The following is a 21,547-nucleotide window of genomic DNA, read 5'->3' as shown; positions in this document are numbered from 1 at the left end:
ACAGGAGAGTGTGAAACGGAAAGGGAGAACTCCTGAGGAACGCAAGCGAACCAGACACGGGCTGCGGTGTCTGCAAAGCACAACGGCAGAGCTGCAGAGGAAGCCACAGACCACGGAAAGGCTCCTGCATCACTTGCAGGGGCCGCTAGTCGTAGGCCCCAGGAGAGCAGGACTGTGGAGACCAAAAAAGGGGGTTCCCACGGAAAGAACATCTTGGAAGGAGAACAGAGCAGCTGGGTGAGGCACACAGCGGAGAGGCAAACAAGCTGGATGCGGTGGCAAGGGCAGAAACGCAAACAGGCGGAGGCCCCCAGTCACCTCCAGGCCCGGCCCGGCCCATCCCTCGGGAGGAGGGGAAAAGCCCTCTTCCTCCCTCCCAACCTGCGGGCAAGGCCACCACCAGCAGGAAGGCTAGGGCCGCGGCCAGGGCTGCAGCAGGAGTGGACCTTTCTTGCTCCCGCTCAGTCAGGCTGCAGAGCCTTCTCCCCGCACTGACTGAGCAGGGCCCTTCCAGGAGAAAGCTCTCCAAAGGCTCATGCTAGCAATGGACCAGGCCAGAGACTGTGAGCCAGGGGGCAGGTCAGACCTCTTCCTTTCAACAAGAAATACAAAGCAAATGAAAGGGGGGGAAAAAACCCGTCATTGTGGCACCTTAACAAACACTACGTGCTATATTCCAAAACAGACTTTCGTGGAACCTGGCCCGCTCTGTTAGACATAAGAGCCAGAACATGGAGAGGTTCTCCATGCCCCTGTCTTTATCCAGCTCTCTGTGGTTCCACCTGGTCCCTCAGCATCCCTACCCACTAAACAGCCAGGAGAAGAGAAACAAAGAGGGCGCTTATCAGAGGAGGCAAAATACGGGCAGGCGGTCTGAAATCAGACCAAGGATTCGGGGCCACCTTCAGCTGGCAGACCGTCCATCCATCTTCTCAGCTCCAGCCCCTTCTCACCACTGCTCACCAGGAAAGCATGGCCAATAAACAGCCAGGGGCCCGTGAATGAGTGCGAAGCGCTGGGAAAACGGCACAAGCCAAGCTTACTGGAGATTACCAAGGACACAGCAGGGGTTGTCCAAGGTGCCTTCGGTGGCATGAGCTCCTTACGGGCTCTGCAGCAGGAAACACACTCAACGTCCCGCTTTATTTATGAGTGTCCAACTACCATCTTGGGGCATAAGTGGGAGGGAGGGCGCCACTTTACTCCTGCTTGGCTTGCAGGCACCTGGCTGCCCCCCTGCAGACCGAAGGCTGGGCAGAAACGCCTCGGTTCTCATCCATCAAACAGGCTCTGGTGACGACCGTTCCGACTGACAGGCAAGAAGGAAGCAAACCGCTTCTCTGAAGCAAATCACCCATGAAGGAATTAAAGGGGCACAACAAGAGTGGGATTTGAACTCAGGGCTTCCAGTTCCTCTTTCCAGGCCCCTGGCCTAAGTACCTCACATGGCGGGGAAGTTTCCTGTCCCCCATACTGGCTATCCCAACCTTGAGGACACGTGTTAGGTATTGGCAGGCAGCAGAGGAAAGGTGCTGCTTTTCTCAAGGCATCTCTCCAGGCAGAGGGCAAGGGCTGAGGCACAGCAGCTCCAAACTTCGGTTTGAATGGTTTAAGGGGGTTAAGTGTGTCGCAGTAGGGTGAGCAGGGGACAGCAGAAAGCTTGGCCTCCCTGAAAGAGTTGAGTGACAGGAATAGGTTCGCAGCCATGGGCTGACTAATTTAACAGCAGAAAGACTTGGGATCACAATCTCTGTGGAGAGTTTCCCAGAACACTTCCTTCTGAGAGTAAATCCCTGCCATCTTCCTGAAGATCCTGTATCTGTTGCAACAGCCAGCCAGCTGGCTGCCCAACACGCCAAAACTGCAAATCCAGATTTCCCATTGTTTTTAACTACATTTTAACTAAACAACCTCTCCCCAAGCAGTGGGAGCAGAGGGTTCTGTTCAGAGGAGGTACTATAATGTTTAAAGAAACATTAGAACTCCCAATCCTGAACTAAGAAAGCCCCAGACAATGAAGTCTTTGAAGAAAGCAACTTTATGCAGGGCTGGTGGGACAGCATCTTCATCTACCTTCTCCAAAGGCCACCGTACAATGCTTCCATAGAAGCCAGCTGGCGACGGAACATCCTCTTTCTTTCCAAGCCAAAAAGATCCTACCATCTTCCCCCCCGTTGAAAACAACAACAACAACAACAACAACAAACAGAAATGTCACCTATTACTGGATTTGCCAGTTCTACGAAACAGAATAGCTGTTTCAAAAGTTTTAGCCAAGGAAGGCCGCTAATTAAGAAATGTGGGCAGTAGTTTCACCACTGTAAGGTGTACTGCCATGCCTCCATCATGGATGAATGCCAGAGGTTTAGTTAAATAGACAGAATCACAGAGCCGGACGGGGTATCAAAGGCCATTGAGTCCAACCCCCTGCTCAAGGCAAGAATCTAAATGCAAGCAGATCTGACAGAGGATGGTCCACGTTTCTCTTGAATGCCTCCAGCTTTGGAGGGCTCACCACCTCCCGAGGCCACTGGTTCCGTTGTCGTACTGCTCTAAGAGTTAGGACATTTTTCCTGATATTCAGCCAAAATCTGGCTTCTTGTAGCTTGAGACCACTATTATGTGTCCTGCACTCTGGGATGATTGAGAACAGAACCTGCCTTTCCTCTGTATGACTACCTTTCAAGTATCTGAAAAGTGCAGCTATTCTGTTTGGTAGAATTTGCATATCAATTAATAGGTGAAATTTCTGTTGTTTTTTCCTAGAAAGATGGTAGGACACAGGACTTAGATGAGGCCTAACCAGTGCAAAATGAAGGGGGACTAGGACTTCACAGGACTTGGAGGCCATGCCTCTGCTAATACATCCTAAACTTGTGTCTGCCTTTTTTGCAAGACCCTCTGCACTTTTGGCTCATATTCAACTTGTGATCTAGAACAATTTCAAGATCCTTCTTGCTCATTGTATTGCTGAGCCAATTATAGGCCACTTCTCTTTTCAGAAACGGCCTATCTTTTGACTAGCCAGGAAAATAATTTTAGATAACTGCCAGCAATATGGACTGATTGGACATGGCCAGCCACAGTAAGAGAGGCTTTTGTTCTAAGACTCGGCATAAATCATAATCCATTATTTTCTCAGCATATAACAGAGTCATAGTACCTTTTCCACAAAGCAACAGGATCTCATAAGCATTTTTATGAAGTGAAAAGTTTTATAAATGCATCTGAGCATCTCATTTGGCACCAAAAGTCTTGATGTGGCCTTGCCTCATGTGAAGAAGGAAAACTGCTTACAGGGAAAGAATGCAGGATACTGACCTTTATTTCCTGTCTCTTCATAGACACTGCATAGCTTCTTTTATTTATTTACATGCATTCTTAAATAGGAAGTCATTTCCAAGATGATGTCCCACATAAAATTACTAATATTTTTCCCCATACCCCACTGAAAATATACCAAGAATTAAGCACACTTTGGGCAAAATGTATACATATTATGTGTTATTTTTCGATGTCAAAAAGGAGGACTAACAGAAAAACTAGAAGGAAACAGGAAAAGCAAGCAATCAAAGTTAATGAATTAGGTGAGATGTTGTGATTGTGAGACTGCAGATGGAATGCACAACATCTGGCTGAGGAGGTCGTGGGCTACATCTGGTGATGTATAATGTGAGGAAAGTAACACTCAGTCCCTCTAATTGAGGTAAAAAAGAGGTGTGTGTGAAAGCCACAGAACCTAATGCTACTATACATCTTATTACCTTTAAGGTGCCACAATAGGACTCTGTGGTTTCCATACAAAGTAGCACAAGAGCCCTCTTTTTAGAAAATACTTTGCCACACGTTATCATCCCCATGGCCTAGGCTCTTGGTTTCCCTACGGTAACTTGTGGCTCCTCTTCCATGGACTCCACCATGGCCAGCAGTCCTTTACAAATCTACAAACCAAGAGCTGAAATCCTGTTGCTTAACACAGTACGTCATAACCAGAGAAAGCCATTTGAATCAGCGGAACATATGGAGGAATTGGCTCACCACCATCCCCTCTGATTCCATGAGTCTACTCTCGTCCGTCTTGCTACACTACGCAACAGGATTTCAGCCACAGTGCCCTGGTTTGCTCCATCCCCACTGCACATTCATTCAGTTTGGGAAATAGTCTATCATCGTCCTGAGCTTCGGACCTTATACAGTAGGTTTCTGGCCATTATCATTTTAGGACAAAAGATCTATTTGTTTGTTATGGATAAATATCTTTGCATGTGCAGCTGTTAAGTTAAAACTGTATATTCCTTGTATTTATTTTCAAATTGCTGTTATATATAAAGAAGTATAACAATGCCTCATAAACAACAACCATCGGTTCATTACTTCCTAGAATTATATTACAGAAAACTCCCATTCTAAATTAGACCCAGAATGTGAGTAGAGGCTTGAACCCGCTTGGATAGAGCTGGCAGGTTCTAGCAGGAGGGATTTTGTATCTTAGCAGGAAGAGGAGCCCCGAGCCAGGCTATTGTTTCACCTACAACATCCAGTGGCTTAAGAGTCTTACCAGTCTCCTCCTTCCCCAATTCATTCTTGAGAGGGAGGTATAAAATCCCTGTCATACAAAATCTGGTGTGTGTAAGTCACCCTCCAAAGACAAAACCAAACCAAAACAAACAAAACCTGAATGAAATGTAAAATGTCATTTCAAGAGGAGTCAAGTCTAGTTAATGTTAGCAAACAACCACCTAGTGAGCAACTTACATTTCATTCGCAAAAAATAGAGAAGAAAGGAAGCACTCAGGTTCCTTCAAGGTAAATATTTCACTAAAGCTGCTGACAGTGTCATAACATGGCAAACCTTAGCAACAGTTCAAAAATAACTGAACAGTCAGTGGCATTTTGTAATCAAGTACCTCTAAAATATTTCACTGCAACACTTTAATCTAAGAGGCTCAAAAATGACCATAACATATGATCTCTTTTTTGCTTCACAAAGAAATTGGATCCCATGAAACCTGACTTGCAAACACTTATAAAAGCTTAGAGAATTAGATTAAAGCAAAAACTGTAACAGACCATAATCAAGAATTGTTATTCAGATTTTTGTTAAATAGTGAAAAATATAGCAGTGGACTATATGGCGCATAAATAAACTTTTTAAAAAGACATCAAGAGAAAGGCTGAAAGTCAGCCAAAGTTAAATGCTGCAAAATCCTTCTGAATTCAATAGAAGTATTAAGCACACATAAAATTTTCAGCTATGAAAACCAATAAAACATAAGAGTGACTAACTTTGGCTAGATGATCATCACTTTTATGCACAGGCAGGTCAGGGTGAAATGCAAAATTCAGAAGCCTCCATGATGCCACAAAAGCAAGGCCCGCTAAAATACTAGGAAATTTATCCTCCATTATGAAGAACGAAGGCTGCAGCAATGCTTAATATCTGTTACCTGGCCAGTGTGTTACCTGTTTGTTTATTTCATTTTTACTTTTGTCTGCTAGAACTTGCCATGCAAAATACTTTGGCCAGTCCCTTGAAGAAAGTCACTTGAGCCCTGCTGTTAAATGGTCTGCTAGTAATATGGTGGGCTATGTATTCCTGGTACTTAGTGGTTTAAATTTCAAATAATGTTCATGTGACACCCTATCAATAGCAATGCCACTGGAGTTAAAGCTTTATCTATCACATCCTGTAGGTGCAGCCAGCCAGGACTGCCTTCTGCCAGTGTAGGTTTATATGTTGACTACAGTAAACAGTACTACAGTAAAACTAAAGTAGCTATGGGTGCTCGATCACGAATTACCTCCACACTCAACTACTGCAATGCACTTTACATCAGGCTGCGCCTGAAGATGGATCAGAACTTCAGCTGGTGCAAAACATGACTTTCCAGATGCTCATGGGGGCAAGAAACTGTGGATATCAAACAATATGGGTTCTGTGCCAGCTCCACAGAATACTCATGTGCTTCTGGGCCTGATTCCTAAAAAGATGCAGATCTTTCATTTCCCCCCCCCCCCCGCTTTCACGTGATCCCTTCAGCAAAGCCCCAGAGGGAGAAGGGCTCAGAGCTTATCTTGAAGAGGACGGAGGGGGGTGGTGTCTCCTACAGCTACTGGCATTCCTTTTCTCTGCCTACTGGCAGTGTCCACTGCACACTTGGCCCTAAAGAGTGTTTTTTTTTTAGGGACTTGAAAAATAAATCTGGAGACACGCCCCAACTGACAGCCCTGAAAGTCAACACAAGGGCTGCAGTTCTCACAACGGCTTTTCTTTTTAAAACAGGGTTGAAAACGTTATGCACAAAGAGACATCCAACCTGCTCACTTCAGATGGGCCTGATCATATTTGACAGCAGGTGATCCATCATTTGTGATGGACAGTGAGGACCATTTCCTTCGTGCAGGAAACCTGTCAGTTCCTCAGAGCACTCCATTCCTCCTCCACAGAATGGGAGAAAACAGGAGGACGGTTCTCCTGTGCAGCCTTCTAAATTCCCCTGCTCTGAAGGGAACTTTCTCAATGGCATTCACATTAAGACAAGCAAGCTCAGAAAGTGAGAATGACATGGTGTTACATAACAGCACTGATGTTACCTGTCTGTCATGGGTTGGGAGGGAAAGTTCCATCCTATGGGGAGTGGAAGGCGGGACATCAGGAGGAGGGGCTGTACTGTATAAATATGTGATGCCTGTGTGGTGAAGGGAGATGCTGAGACAGACTGTGAGACACTGGGTTGTGACGAAGCAGCAGCTGGGAAGAAGAAGCTGTTGTGGGAGTCTGTGTGTCTGACAGGGTACTACTGTGTGTCAGAGTACCAACCTGAAAGGTTCAGGGGTCTGTTGGTTAGCCAGAACTGATGGGTTCAGGGTCTGTGCTTTAAGTTCAAGGTTCTAGGTGAACCAAACTGTATGCTGGTGTGTGTGAAAATAAGCCACGTTACTTTATTTTATTCACCTGATTGCTTATTTTTCCCTGTGTGTATTTAAAATAAACTTTATTCTTTTTGTTGTTTAAAAATCCATCCCTGGTCTGTGTGACTTATTATAGGGAATGGTTGGTGGCAGCTTAGTAACTGTGTGATAGATCCCAGTAGGTCTGGGTTTGTCACATTGATTGGTGTCCAGCGTGTGGGATACGACTGGTCCAGTTGTCCAGTGGTCCAGCAAAGCCTTGGCAAGTGTGCCCAGAGCAAGGGGGATCTAGTCAGGGACAGTCTGAGGCGCGTAGGTAATCTTCTAGGTGTACCTCACGGGGAGGTGCGCTAGTAGAAGAACGTGCCAACTGGGGAGACTTAGATTAAGGTGCTCTGAGGCAGCCTAGTTTTGGCGGGAAAACGCTGAGGCAAAACTGCGTAGCAACAGCGAGCTAGCTTGCCAGCTGAGAGGCCCAGCAGAGGGGGGTAGGCTCTGACTCGATACTGTTGCAAATTTAGTGCTGAAGAACAGCAGCAATCTCTAGGGAGAGCTGGGTCTGAGGCAAAAAGGAAAAAAGTGGTCGTTTTATTTTGAGGCTTGACTTTTTAAAGCAGCCTGTTCTGGGGGGGGGATTATGCCCTTGACTCGAAGCCAAGTGGCAGACATGAGTGAAGTGAAAGACCCCCAGATTGACCAAGGTTCTGAGGATGAATTTGGCTCAGTGCAAGGTGACAGCACAGGAGAGCAGGACCCAGAACTCAGAAAATTGATCCTAGCCCAACAGCATGAACTGAGGGTGAGGGAAATGGAGGAAAGGTTAGAGAGAGCGAGAATGGAGAGGGAAGAAAGAATGGAGAGAGAGAGAATGGCGTTTGAATTAAGAAAACTGGAACTGATGAACCAGAACAATAATAATAATAGGGATTCTGAGGGAGGCCAACTGTCTAAGGCTGACCTGAAGAAATTCCCTGTGTACCACAAGGGAGATTGTCCTGAGGTGTTCTTTTCCTTAGTGGAAAGAGCGTTTGTGGACTTCTCAGTGAGGGAAACTGAGAAGATGACCATCATGCGATCTTTAATCAGTGGTAGCCTGGCTGAGGTTTATGCCGAGATGCCTGAGGAATTGATGAAAGATTTTGCAGAGTTTAAAAAACTGGTGTTTGCAAGACATGGGATAAATGCAGAGCAGCTGAGACAAAGGTTCAGGTCCCTCACTAAAAAACCAGAACAAACTTTTACCCAAGTGGGGGCCCAATTGGTGAGGCTGCTTGAGAAATGGCTATCGCAGGAGGGAATAGAGACCTATGAGCAGCTTAAAGATTTGATAGCGCTGGAGCAGTTCTATTCAGTCCTGCAGGGGGAATTGAAATTCCAGGTGAGGGAAAGGAAACCGAAATCTGTGGCAGCAGCCGCAGAGATCGCAGATTTTATCTCCCAAATAAGAAAGCCCTTGGGAGAGGGGAAATCTGTAGGTAAACCCAAAGAAACCTACAGCAAGTACTCTCAGGGACCAGGGAAAAGCCAGCAAGGGGGAGGGGCCCATGGTGAAGGGAAGCCCTCAGACATGAAACCAAGACCTCAGATTTTGGAGGGAAAACCAAAACAAGATGAGAGAGAATCAAAATATACCAGAAAATGCTATTTCTGTCAGGGAAAGGGTCATCTAATCTCAGAGTGTGAGAAATTAAAGCAGCTAAAAGGAATGGTGCCTCAGAATTCTAGTGGGACCAAGCCAAAAGCTGTGTTCTGTGTCCAGAAAGAGCAAAGCTCATTGTCACAGAGGGAGCCTGTTGCCATGACTACTCAGTCTGGAACAGCTACCTATGCTGATCAGGCTGAGGAAAATGGTCCTCTTCTGGAGGTAAAGCGCTGCTTGCTGATAAAAACAGATTCTCAGTTGTTTGAGACAGCAGGGGTGGACGTAGGAATACTTGACCGTCAGTATAGGGGGCTGCGGGACACTTGTTCCCAGGTAACCCTGTGCCATCCAGATATTATTCCTAGGGAGTTTATAATCCCAAATGAGAGCATGAAGGTGGCAGGGATTGAGGGGCAGATAATCTCTCTGCCAGTAGCAGAGGTACCTGTCAACTTTCAAGGCTGGAGGGGAGATTGGCGGATAGCGATTTCATCGACTCTGCCAGCAGCCGTGCTCGTGGGAAATGACCTGGCTGAACATGTGAAACGGGTGCTAGTGATTACACGCTCACAAGCCACCACAGGGACAGTTCAGGGGGGTAATGATGAGCCAGAGACGGAAGCAGGTGGGGGAAGTTCAGAAGCTGTGGTGGAAACCTTAACCACAGACAGCAGATTTGGACAGGAGCAAAAGGCAGACGCCACTCTCCAAAAGTGTTTTGAACAGGTGACTGACGCGCAACTAACACCTGAAACCCCAGTGAGATTTCTGGAGAAAAGGGGGATTTTATATAGAGAAACCCTGAGAAATATCTCAAAAGGGGGAGATGGGATCAGAAGTCAGCTGGTGGTACCTGAAAAGTATCGCCCCATGATCTTACAGAGAGGTCACTCTGACATGTTTGCTGCACACTTAGGAGTGAACAAAACACAGCAGAGAATCACACAGAATTTCTACTGGCCTGACATAGGGAAGCAGATCAGGGAGTTCTGTAAACAATGTGATGTGTGTCAAAGGCAGGGGAATAACCGCGACAGGACCAAAGCAAAGTTGTGCCCTTTGCCTGTGGTTGACACTCCGTTCAAATGCATAGGGGTGGATATTGTGGGACCTTTGCCCAAGGCCACAAAGAGGGGGAATAGGTTCATTCTAACAATTGTGGACCATGCCACAAGGTATCCTGAAGCCATACCCTTGACAAACATCGAAACTAACACAGTGGCCGATGCTTTGGTGGGGTACATGTCCAGGATGGGATTTGCCTCAGAGATAATCACAGATTTGGGCACATCGTTCACGTCAAAGCTCATGAAACGCTTATGGCAAATCTGTGGAATTAAGCTCAGGGAAGCCACTGCCTATCATCCTGAAAGTGATGGGGTAACTGAGAAGTTCAATGGGACTCTAATGCGCATGATTAGGGCTTTCTTGGCAGAGAATCCAAACAATTGGGACCAGAAGCTGCAATCCCTTTTGGTTGCTTATCGATCAGTGCCACAAGCCAGTACCGGGTTCAGTCCATTTGAACTTTTATTTGGGAAAGGGGTGAAGGGGCCCCTTGATTTGATCGAGCAGGGTTGGGGGCAGATCGCCCAGGGTGACCCACAAGACGTTGTGACTTACATAGACACCTTGATGAATGACCTAAGGAGAAACCTAGAGCTAGCAGCAGAGACCCTGCCAGCTCAAAAGGTCAGAAAGAAAGCTTGGGATGACCAGGAAGGCAGGGAGAGGCGCTTTAACCCAGGGGAGGAAGTGCTTTGGCCTAGGCTCTGCAGAGAGAGCAAACTGCAGCTGGGTATCCCAGAAAGAAAATACTTGGGTCACATGGTAGGGGGAGGAATGATAAAACCCCTGGAGGCCAAAATAGAAGCTGTTCGTGATTGGCCCAGACCCAACACCAAGAAAAAGGTCAAATCATTTCTTGGGTTGGTGGGCTACTACAGAAAGTTCATCCCGAGGTTTAGCGAGATTGCGGCTCCGCTGACCGATCTGACGAGGAAGAAGGCTGATGACCGCATCCCGTGGACCAGCGACTGTGAGGAGGCGTTCCAGAGGTTGAAGCAGGCGCTAATCAACTATCCAGTGCTGCGTGCTCCAGACTTCGACCGGGAGTTCATCATCTACACCGATGCGTCTAACAGCGGGGTAGGAGCGGTTCTTTGCCAGGAGGATGAGAATGGTGACCAACATCCAGTGTCCTACCTGAGTAGGAAACTTCAAAAAGGTGAGAGACATTTGGCAACCGTGGAGAAGGAGTGTTTGGCCATAGTCTACGCGATCCAGAAGGCCAAGCCTTACATCTGGGGAAGACATTTTATTCTGTGTACTGACCATTCACCATTGCAATGGTTAAAGACAATGAAAACCCACAATAGCAAACTTATGAGGTGGGCTTTAAACCTACAGGACTATGACTTTGAAGTGAAGGTGGTCAGAGGGTCAGTGAACTGTGTTGCTGACGCCTTATCAAGAAGACCTGAAGACTGAAGACGGCGAAAGAACATGGACTATATGTATATAATGAAAACAAAAAGTTAAAATGTACCTGGTTTTAAATTGGTTTGTATTAATAAAGGTAAATTGATGTAATATATATGGTAAATGTTTAAATGCCTATTTGAAATGTTTAACTTAGAATGTAAGTAAGTATAATATGGTAGGTATAATTGGTGTTGTGTGTTTTATACAGGTTGTTTTTTGGGAAAAAGCACCTTAGCTTTCCCCCTACAAAACAACTTTTAAAGAGGGGAGGTGTTACATAACAGCACTGATGTTACCTGTCTGTCATGGGTTGGGAGGGAAAGTTCCATCCTATGGGGAGTGGAAGGCGGGACATCAGGAGGAGGGGCTGTACTGTATAAATATGTGATGCCTGTGTGGTGAAGGGAGATGCTGAGACAGACTGTGAGACACTGGGTTGTGACGAAGCAGCAGCTGGGAAGAAGAAGCTGTTGTGGGAGTCTGTGTGTCTGACAGGGTACTACTGTGTGTCAGAGTACCAACCTGAAAGGTTCAGGGGTCTGTTGGTTAGCCAGAACTGATGGGTTCAGGGTCTGTGCTTTAAGTTCAAGGTTCTAGGTGAACCAAACTGTATGCTGGTGTGTGTGAAAATAAGCCACGTTACTTTATTTTATTCACCTGATTGCTTATTTTTCCCTGTGTGTATTTAAAATAAACTTTATTCTTTTTGTTGTTTAAAAATCCATCCCTGGTCTGTGTGACTTATTATAGGGAATGGTTGGTGGCAGCTTAGTAACTGTGTGATAGATCCCAGTAGGTCTGGGTTTGTCACACATGGCTCTTCTAAAAAGCAAAAAAATGAAAACTATCTGGGCAAATAATTCTCTCACTGCAAGAAACATGGAGCCTCTGTAAGAAAAAGGGGGAAGAGGGAAAGGTGCCTTGAAAGGGTCCCGGGCAGAAAAAGCGCTAATCAGGTTCTGTTGCTGTTAAGTTGCTATAGATATAAAAGCACACTACCACACTCCTGTGGCTTTGCTTGAAGGAAAGCCCTGAGTCCCCCCCCCCCCCGGCAACAAATATTTGTTTACAGCACCCTGAAAGAAGCGCAAGCCAAGAAGGCGCAAGCCAATGCGATGTGACCGGGAAGGCAAACAGCCGCACCTGAACCCATGCCGCGGCTGCGAGGGAGCCCTGGGCGGAGGAGGAGCCCTGTGTGATGCCCGAGGGAGGCTTTCCCCTCTCCGCCCCCCCCCCCCCGGCAGGGCAGGCAAGACTGAAGGCAGGGGCTCCCCTTTGGGGCCTCACCGGCAAGACACGGGGAGCCCGACCGGGGGGGGGGGCGGCCCAGAAAGCCCTCCCGCACTTGGCAGGCAGACCCCCCCCGGTTTGTGTATGTGGGGGTGTCTTTTTTGCGGGGGGGGCGGCTCCAGGGGGACTCCCATCCGGGGGGCGGGGGTCACTCGGCCATGGGCTGCCGCCACCCAGGCCGGCCTGTCAGGACGGGGGGGGGAGGGGAGAGGAGGGGGCGCCTCCGGGCCAAGGAGCGGCTCGGGCTCCAGGCGGCCTCTCCGCGCCCGGGCGGGAAGCGGAGCCAGCCAGCGAGAGAGAGGGAGAGAGGTCGCGGCGGCCCGGAATGAATGGAGCCCCGCAGGAGGCGGACCCACCGCCCCGCCCGGCCCCCCCCCGAAGAACCATCCGGGCGTGGAGGCGGCAGGAGGGCGGCCCTCTCGGGCCCGGTGGGGGGGGGGAGCCGAGCCGGGAAGGGGCCTCGGAGGGAGGGGCGCGCAAGGAAGGCTCACCTGGGGGGGGGACGCCCGGCCGCTCCGTCCGTCCGTCCGTCCGTCAGTCGGGCGGGGCCGGGGCTGCCGTTGCCGCTGCCGCCACGGCCGTCATCATCACCACCACCACCATCATCATCATTCTGATCGACGCCGCCGCCTCTCCTCCTCCTCCTGCTGCTGCATCTCCTGGCGGCACCCTCACAGGCGGAGAAGGAAGGAAGGAAGGAGGGAGGGCCGGGGGGGACGGGGGGGCGCCTCCGCCGCCGCTGAGGGGAGAGGGGGGTCTCCTTCTCCGCCGCCGCCTCGCCTCGCCTGGGCTTCGCTTCCCTTTCCTCCTCCTCCTCCTCCTCCTCTTGCTGAGGAAACGCGGCGTCGGTGGTGGCGGCGCCTCTTTTCCCCCCTCCCTCCTCTCGTGCACGCGCACCGCCCTCTCTCCCCCCCCCGCGCGCCTCCCCTCAGCAGCCGCAAGAGCGCCCGCCCCGCCCCCTCCGCCCACGTGACGCCCGCGTCCCAAACGGCCCTCCGAGCCCCGCCCACAGCCCCGCCACGAGCGCGCCCGCTCGGCCCCTCGGCACCCCGCCCAGACACGTTGGACCCGTATGTAAATGAGCGGCCGGCCCGCCTCGCCTCTCTTACCTGCGGGAGGGAGGGAGGGAGGGGGCGGGGCTGTTCCTGCTCCGGCGGCGGCTGCTTTACGGCAGTGGGAGCGCGTGGCGGCTGGCCGTAGCGACCGCGCCACTTCGGAGGAGAATGGGGCCGGCGGTGGCGGCAGGAGGAGGTGAGGCGGTGGAAGTGGGCCCCCCGGGGGGGGGTGGACTTCGGCGGCGCCCTTCCCCTCCCCTCCCCGGAGGGCGGAGCAGGCCGAGCGGGGGCGCTCCTTCCCGGGGACCGGCCGGAGAGAGAGCCCCAGATCGATCGATGGATCGATTTTCTGGGTTTCGAAGCGGGAGGCGCGCGCGCGTGTCCCCGGCGTCAGAGAAGGAAGGATGATGGCCCTGCTGTGGTGGGAGTTCCTTTTATCCCCCCCCCCTCGGCAGCGCCTCAGTTCCTGACGTTTTCCTCTGGAGGCGGGGGTGGGGGAGGTGAGCAAACCCGACCCCCCCCCGGGCCCAGGGCTGGAGGCCCGGCTGCGAAGTGGGCCTGATCCCTTTTCCGAGGGCCCTTCGTGGGTGGCCGCCCGTGCCCTCTTCCCCCCCCCCCCCGCCTCGCTGGGATGCTCGAGCCGCGGGTGGCGGAGTTTGGGGTGTAAGAGGGACATGCCCCCCCCAGCGGGCCGCCTTTGCTGGATCCCCTGCTTGGATCTGGTGACTTCCTCCTCCTCCTCGGGTCCCCAGAGCCGCTTCCCCCCCCCCCTCCGGGCATAAATGCTGAAAAGGAAGCAGAGCCTTTTTTTTTTTTTTTTTTTTTTTTGGAGGGAAAGAGTAATGCAGAGTAGACAGGAGTTTGGAAATCCCAAAAGAAGCCCTACTGAGTTCAGTGGGGCATAAAACCCAAACTGAGCTTGCAGGAAAGAGGAGCCTGAGGCCTCCATCCCAGGCAGAATTTGAAGAAGAGGTCGCCGCAGCCCCCCCCCCCGTTCCCCCCACGGTCTTATGGGCAGATTGTAATCTTGGGGAGGGGGGAACTGGAACTCCAACTGCCCTTGGAAACAGCCTGGAAGCCCAGGCGGCTGTTCCGAAACGGATGTGATCTGCTCTGGTTGGCTGATCCCTTCGGGTGATCTTCTAGCAGCTGGTGGCGGCTGCTTTGCTTGGGCAGCCTTCAAAGGCAGATCCCTTACCGTCTTTCAGAGGAGGTGCTGCCGAGGGAGGGGGGGGGAGAGGGGAGGCCTGGCCTTGCTGTGCCTTCAGGGGAAAAGAAGGGCTGCCCATGACAGACCACCTGTCAGAGAAGAAGCCAGGGAATGATCCTGATGATGCCCCAGCGTTGCTGGAGGAAGATTTCCGTTCCCATTCTGGGCCTTTGTAATAACAGATCCAGAAGCAGGAAGCCCCTTCCCCCCCCCACACACACACACCCTAATTGTAGGCGCTCTTGTCTCCTTCGGGTGGTACTTGGCCCAGCTCCCAGGGAGAGGGACGGAGCAGGTGGTGTCGAACAAGGATTTTCTTTGGATGCTGGATTCAGGGGCAAGTCGCCATCCAAAGGTTTTTGACTAGCAGCTAAGAGAAGGGCCAGGGGGGGCCTCTTTGGCTGATGGGAAGAAATTGTGCCGGCAGGAGACTTGCCGTTGTTTGCCCTGTGAAGACCCCGAAAGGCCACTTCTGTGAGTCCCCGAAGGCCCGATCCTCGTCCTCATGGGAGCAGGGCATCCGTTTTGGGAAGGAAGGAAGGAAGGAAAGAAGCCTTTCTGCCTCTCCTCTGCGCTTCCTTGACAATAATCATTAGCCAGGCTGGCATCAGAAGGGAGTTTTGTGGAATGCCAGGACTCTGCTCACGGTGAAGAAGTTGGTTGCCCTCGACCTCTAGAAAGAAAAGCAAGATGCTCCCTTTTTGAGAGCTGCAAGAGGCAACAGATGTTGTTCTGGAAACAAGCGGATTCTTTGAGCCAAATTCAATAGATCATTCGCTATTCAGTAGCTTTATCGCATACTTCTGGATGTCTGGGCGCTCTTCAATGTTTCAGCATCAGTTTTAACACAGGAAAGGTTTTCAAGGAAGCTTCCCTTCCCCAGAGCATAGCTCCCACCCTATGTATCTGGAATTAGCATCTACAGCGTCTCCTTTTAAGCACTCGGCTGTCAACCTCCCAAGTGCTTGCGGTGCAGCATTAAGGAAAGTGGAGTGTGGGAGAACTAAGTGATCTTGGAAACCTGGTACGGTGAGGAGGCTGAAGATGGGATAGCCTGGCTGTTCATGTTTCCCAGCTGCCTCAGACTCCAGCTGTTGCTCGCAAGTCATGCCTCTGAGCTTCCTTCCGAGGGGCCTCCTTCCTCAGAGGCATGGGGTGCCCACTCTGCTCGCTGGCAAGTATTTATACCCATGGGGTAGGAACGGAAGCCGTGACCCCTTTCCTTGCCTCCCCCCCTCCCCGGAACATGCTGCCAATAGAGGTTGCCCTCCGAGATGCTTCGGAGGGGTATGCCTTCCACCTCCCTCTCAGTGTCGCGGCATCGGATGCCTGCAGGTAGAGGGATGCCTGAAATTTTGATTTGCTGGACCAAATCGCCAATTCAGCTGAATGATTGACCTTCTAAAGCTGGGCAATGCCAGCTGTTCCCCCTCCCCCCCGTCGCCACCACGCATCACCACCACCACCGAGCAGCAGCCGCTCTGAGGGCCTCCTGAATGGCAGACTGGCTCTTCCGGGAGGCAACGCTTCCTGCTCCCTCCCTCCCTCCTGGTGAGTAAACAAACCAGGCCCTGTGAGTTCCTTCTGACTGATGGCAAGGGATGGGTGTTCCCTTGTTTGCAGTTAGTCACACCAAGGGGACCATGTTTACTCTCCCTGGCGCACTTTCAGGAGGGTGGACCAGATCCCGTGTGATCTACATTGATATTTACAGAACATGCTGTCTCAGCTCCAGTAATTTCAGGGCTGCCATCTGTTTTGTGCTGCTTTGAGGGGAAAGCCCCATGGGCCCCTCAGTGGCACTGACCTCCGAGGATCAGACGGTCACTGGGCTTTCAGAGCACTGCTTCCCAGAGCTTGGAAGCCTGGCATTTTGCATTACGACTCCCAGAAAGTAAAATTAACTTAAAAAGGAGGTGTAGAGCTAAGGTAACATTTCTAAGGCTATTAGAAAGAAAAAGGTGCTGTTAAATCTGGTTGATCTGAGATCAGTGGTCAGGCGCATGCTTCCCTTGCTCTTCTCTTAACTGAACACTAGCTGGTTTCCTACGGCCTCCCAGATTTTTCTGGAAGCACCGCCAGTGGTTTGAGAAAGTAGGCGGGCAGCTGGGGTGCTGGAGGTCAGCCTGAACTCGAGGGTGTTGCAGAACACAGAGCGACCTCTGAAAAGCGCAGCCCTGAGTGATGTACAGAAGTTCCCCCGGCTGCCCATGCTTCGGTGCGCTGGGCCATGGGGTGCTTTTTGAAACCCTCTCCTCACCCCTCCCTCAGAGCCTGGGCTTATTTGGGCCGGGCTGAATGAGGGTGGAGGAATCTGCGCTGCTGCTCCTGTGTGTGTGAGCAGCAGGCCTCTTTTCTCTCCCCCACCCCCCACCCCCGGCCGCAGGGCCATGCCTCCTTCCCGCCAGCAGACCAACCCTGAGAAGGCCTATTGAGTTCAAGAGGGCGGCCGTGGAATGTCCCCCTCCTGCAGCCGAGTGGGTTTGTTGGAAGAAAGGCTGCCCCTGTTCTCTGGGTGCGTTCAGAAAAGAATGCTCCTCGGTCGCTCGGGGGGGGGGGCTTCTGTAGGGCCGTTGTTTCCTGCCACCCGGGTTTTAAAACCAACATTCCCTGTGACGGAGACTGGCTTCTGACGGGCGAGTCAGTCTCTTTCTCCCTTTTCGGCAGATGGGTGCTAAGCCAAACAAGCCTTGGGCTCCAAGGCGGTTGTGAAGTCTGTCCCGCTTTCCTGCTTCTGGGGGAGGCAGAGGAGGGCACTAGAACGACTCACTTGGGAGGGAGGGAGGGGGTACCTGTCGCCCTCCCCTCCCCCCCAGCCCTGGGGCCGGAGTTCTGCCTTTCTGCCCAGCTAGAAGGAGCATTCCTGGCAGGAGAGAAACATAGCTTTGCTGATCCTGGCGGCAAGAGCTTCAGCCGGCCAGGACCCCGTTTCCCACGCTCTTCTCCAGCCTGTCCCTGGAGTGCACGTGTGTGTGTGTGTGTGTGTGTTTCAGGGTCTTATCTCACATGGATTTTTCTTGCTGGCCAAGATAAGAAACAGCCGGGTTCTTCTCCCATTGTTTCCTATCTTCCGGACACACACAAACAGGGGAGAAATTCCTGCCTCTTCCTTTGAGGAGGCCCAGGGGGAGCCCAGCCGGAGAATGGCTAGCGAGGCGAGACCGTCAGGGGCCTCTGGTGGCAAGCACCACGCCACCCCCTCCCTCCCTTTCACCTGCTCTTTCCTAACCCCCCCCCCCTTGGTCTTTCCAGGTCTTGGCGTCGCTCTGCCTGCTTAGGATGGACCCAGTGGTTCTCAGTTACATGGACAGTTTGCTGAGAGAGTCGGACGTCCTCTTGCTCGACCCCCCTTGCTGGCTGAACGACCACGTCATTGGCTTTGCCTTCGAGTACTTTGCGGGCGACCAGTTCCGGGACTTTGCCGACCAGGTGTGCTTTGTGGGGCCCGAGGTGGCTCAGTTCATCAAGTGCACCTCCAGCCCAGAGGAGCTGGCCCTGTTCCTGGAGCCGCTGGGCCTCCCCCGCAAGAGGGTGGTCTTCCTGCCCATCAACGACCACGCCAGCCAGGGGGCCGGGGGCAGCCACTGGAGCCTGCTTGTTTACCTCCGAGACCAGGGCCGCTTTGCGCACTACGACTCCCACCCCGAGAGCAACTCGGCCCACGCCAGGAGGGTGGCGGGCAAGCTGGAGCCCTTCCTGGGCCAAAGGGGCCGGGCAGCCTTCGTAGAGGAGGCGGCCCCCTCCCAGCAGAACAGCTACGACTGCGGGATGTACGTCATCTGCAACGCGGAGGCCTTGTGCCGGGAATTCTTCCAGGGCCAGGAGGAAGAGCCAGGCCTGCCACTCCTCACGCCCGCCTACATCACACACAAGAGGGAAGAGTGGAAGGGACTCATTGCCAGGCTTTCTCGGAAGTGAGGGGCTACCCTCAGCTTGCGGGGACGGGGGGGGAGGCAGGCAGGGGGGGGAGCCTTCTGCTTTTGCCTCCTCCTCCTCTGCTGTGAACTGGAACAGAGCCTGCGCCTGAGAAAAGGGCCAGGTGGCTTCCCAAAGGTCTTGGCAGGTGGGCCTCTTGCCCCCCCCCTTTCCCAACCACACCGGCAGCATTTTCCACCACGTGCAGAGCTCGGCATCCATCTGTCTGTCACGAGGCTTTAGCCATGTCGGCCGTGCGGGACCTTTTGCTGATGGTCTCTTGAGGCTTCTGCGGCGGCTTCCAAAGCCACGTCCTGCCCTCGGGAAGGGAGGCCAGGGGACCTTTCTGCTGCAGGAGGAGTGTGAGGGTCTCCTCACGCTTGAGGGGGAAAGGGAAGCCTTTGCCTTCTTCTCTGAAAGAAGGGGTGGTCGGAACAGGGCGGCCTGTCCCGTTAAGCTTCCCTAGGGCGGGCCCACCTTTTTGCCCCAGAAGGCAAGAGCAAGTGGGAGGGGGGGAATCCTCCACATCCTCCCCTCTCCGGAAGCTCCCCTGAGAGGCTCCTGCACCGTTCCCTTTTCCAAAAAAGAGGGAGCACCTCCTGCTTTTCGCTCTGTGGTCTTATCGCCTGGCCACCTCCTCCTCCTCCTCCTGCCAAGCAAGCTCCAGGTTCTGGAGGAACACCCCCCCCCAGTGGGTGGCCTTGCTGTGAGAGGGGCGTGGCCCACAAGGCCGAATCCAGCTTCTTTTTCCCGTTGGCTCCCCACCTCGGTCCTTGTTCCTTCACCTCCGGAAGGCTCTCCTCCTGCCTTTGGCGCCCCTGTTGCCAGAAGCTGTGCCAGGAAGGCAGCCGTCTGCCTTGAAGTCACAAGTTCTTCTGGCCTGTGATGACATTATTGGGCCAGGAGAGCTTGAATCATCTTCTCGGGTGCCCCGAGAAGAGAGCGTGGTCTGTTTGCTCTTTGTTCTGTTTGGAGAACCTTCAACCCAACAAATAAAAGGAAATTTCAATTCAAAAGGGGTGGCTTGCTGCTTCCTTGCAGGCCGGAAGAGGGAAGGGCAAGGTGCTGTTGCTGGGAGAGGCTCGCTCTGCAGGCCCTCTGAGCTTGCACAGAGTCCTGAGCGGTCCCAGCCACACTGGGGTAGGCGGCAAGTGGCCCCCAACAGGGGCAGTTCTCCGTGGCCTGCCTTCACCTCCCCACCAAAGGCAAGAGGGGGCACCCTATGTTGCCCCTCTCTCCGAACCCTTGCGATGCTGTAGCACAAAGTTCAAATGATGTCCCGGGGAAAGCAATGAGCAGAGAGTCTGGGAATTCATGTTATAAGACAGAACAAGGCAGGGAAGCCTTCAGAAAGGTTTGCAGGGACACCCAAGCCTGCAGGGTTCTGCACATCTGCTTCTCCCTTGGGTCTCCTCCTACATATTTTAGCAAGCTGCCGAAAACCCTTCTGGCACTGATCTTCCCTCCTTCTCCCGAGAGGGTTCGACCCACACAGACTGAGAGAGAGGCTTGCGCCACCCCTCCTCCTGAGGGTTTCCAAGGTTCCCAGCAGGTTGCTTTCCTTGTCTGGCCTGGAGGTTGACTGTCAGCCCCACCCCACCCCAAATTCCCACTTAGATCCCTTCATTCCAGGCAGCCCGGTGCTCCTCTCCAGGTAGAGGCCTGGAGGCCCCAAGCCCCACTGGGAGGATTAAAGACCAGCCCTGGGTTTGCTCCCCAGGCGCCTTAAGGACATGTTTTGCATCCAGCCTGGGTGAAAGCCAAAATCCAGCAAGACTTCAGGTGACAGGCTAGCAAATGTGCTCCTGTAGGTTTTCCAGACTCCCCACAGCCCCCATCTGCCCTGTGGGGGCCGTCAGGCAAACAGGCTTGGAAGGACTTCTGTCCAGGAAGTGAGAGAGGGAGAGAGAATTGCTTTCTTAGCCCATGGCCTAATCTAGGTTTTTAGATGGAGTGTTGAAGCCCAGTAAGCAAATACTCGTAATCCTTGCATTGTGGTTGTGACCGCCTCAAACACTTCCCACACACTTGCACTGCAAGAAAAACCTGCTGGATTCTAGCATGGGGTGGGGGGATGGTGGTTGTAGGCGAGTCTCCGGCCGGCCACTTCCTGGGTGCAGCTGGACGAAGCCCCAAGGAGAAGACGCTGGCCAGGCTCCGAGGACCACCTTTCGCGCAGCAGCAACAGCAGCAGCTGAGGGTGAGATTTGTTTACCTTGTTCTGACTTGAAGGGGCTTCCCTGGGCCAGGGTTTCTGGGAGGCTGCTGTTAGATCAAGGGCACCTGATGAGCAGGGAGTTACACTGGCAGGAAGAAGAGGGTGAAGAGGCAGCAGGTGGACCTTGAAGGCAGTGAAAAGGCCAGCAAGGCGGCCAAGCGGGAGCGGCGCGAAACGTGGGTCCCTGCTGACCCTTTAGTACCCCAGAAGGAGTGCCACCGAGTGGGGCTGGGAGGCCCACCACAAAGGGCGAGAGCCACGGGGAGGCGTGCTCGGGAACCACGGAGGGACGACCACCTTTGGGCCTGAACTCTCTGAACACAGCTTGTGGGCTCAGAGCCCTCGGCAGGCTGGCGCTGCCCTCCCTTCTAATCCTCGCCAGGAGGGTCGCCTCTGAAGGGTCCAGCTCGCCCCTTCGAAGGTGTCGGCTACTCCCACTCGGCCAGAACAGTCCCTGGGAAGGGGGGGGGCCCCTCTTCCGCTGCTTCCCCAGGTCTGTGGGCGGTTGCTTCTCCTCTGCTGACAGACACGTTTCAGACCAGTTCAGATCAACCAAGTGCAGGAGAAGCAAAGAGAAGGAGCAACGGCTGGGGCGGCCGCCGCTTGGGAAAGATGCCGAGGCTGCCCTGAGGCCCCACCAGGCATGCCCGCGCTCGGGGAGGACTCGGCTGCCCTCCGGCGGGCATCAGAGGCACCGGGGGGTGGGTGTGTGCCTTCAGGTGCTCAGCTCCTGCCCAAGCAGCTCTTGGGGCACCGGAAAGCCCGCTTCTGGGCTGCCATCCCCTTCTTCGGACGCCTCCAAGGGCTGAGCGCCTGCAGAA

The 21,547-nt window shown here is 52.9% G+C and overlaps 2 protein-coding genes across 15 annotated transcripts in view; one reads left to right on the top strand and one right to left on the bottom strand.

The window, feature by feature from the left end:
• MYO9A (myosin IXA) overlaps positions 1 to 13,248 on the bottom strand; it is an 85,081-nt gene extending 71,833 nt beyond the window's left edge. For 9 of the 10 annotated variants that reach the window (XM_072981843.2, XM_072981846.2, XM_072981845.2 and 6 more), the window contains exon 1: positions 12,820 to 13,247. The gene's annotated coding sequence lies outside the window, so the exon portion shown is untranslated. Of the gene's footprint in view, positions 1 to 12,819 lie in introns of all 10 variants that reach the window. The other variant, XM_072981851.2, reaches the window with a different exon arrangement.
• Positions 13,249 to 13,388: 140 nt separating this feature from the next.
• SENP8 (SUMO peptidase family member, NEDD8 specific) lies at positions 13,389 to 19,524 on the top strand. 5 transcript variants are annotated; one of them, XM_020790175.3, is made up of 2 exons: positions 13,389 to 13,579; positions 17,846 to 19,524. In XM_020790175.3, the coding sequence occupies exon 2, from the start codon at positions 17,873 to 17,875 to the stop codon at positions 18,509 to 18,511; it is 639 nt and encodes a 212-aa protein (XP_020645834.2). In that variant the 5' UTR covers positions 13,389 to 13,579; positions 17,846 to 17,872; the 3' UTR covers positions 18,512 to 19,524. The 5 variants fall into 5 exon arrangements, with proteins under 5 accessions (XP_020645834.2, XP_020645835.2, XP_072837955.2 ...); XM_020790176.3 differs by lacking the exon at positions 13,389 to 13,579 and adding an exon at positions 13,600 to 13,804; XM_072981854.2 differs by lacking the exon at positions 13,389 to 13,579 and adding an exon at positions 13,861 to 13,883.
• The last annotated feature ends 2,023 nt before the right edge of the window (positions 19,525 to 21,547 follow it).

Source organism: Pogona vitticeps, chromosome 12, assembly GCF_051106095.1.
Source record: "Pogona vitticeps strain Pit_001003342236 chromosome 12, PviZW2.1, whole genome shotgun sequence".
Taxonomy (NCBI): Eukaryota; Metazoa; Chordata; class Lepidosauria; order Squamata; family Agamidae; genus Pogona; species Pogona vitticeps.
Note: the sequence above shows the minus strand (reverse complement) of the source record. Positions and strands in the feature narration are given on the sequence as shown.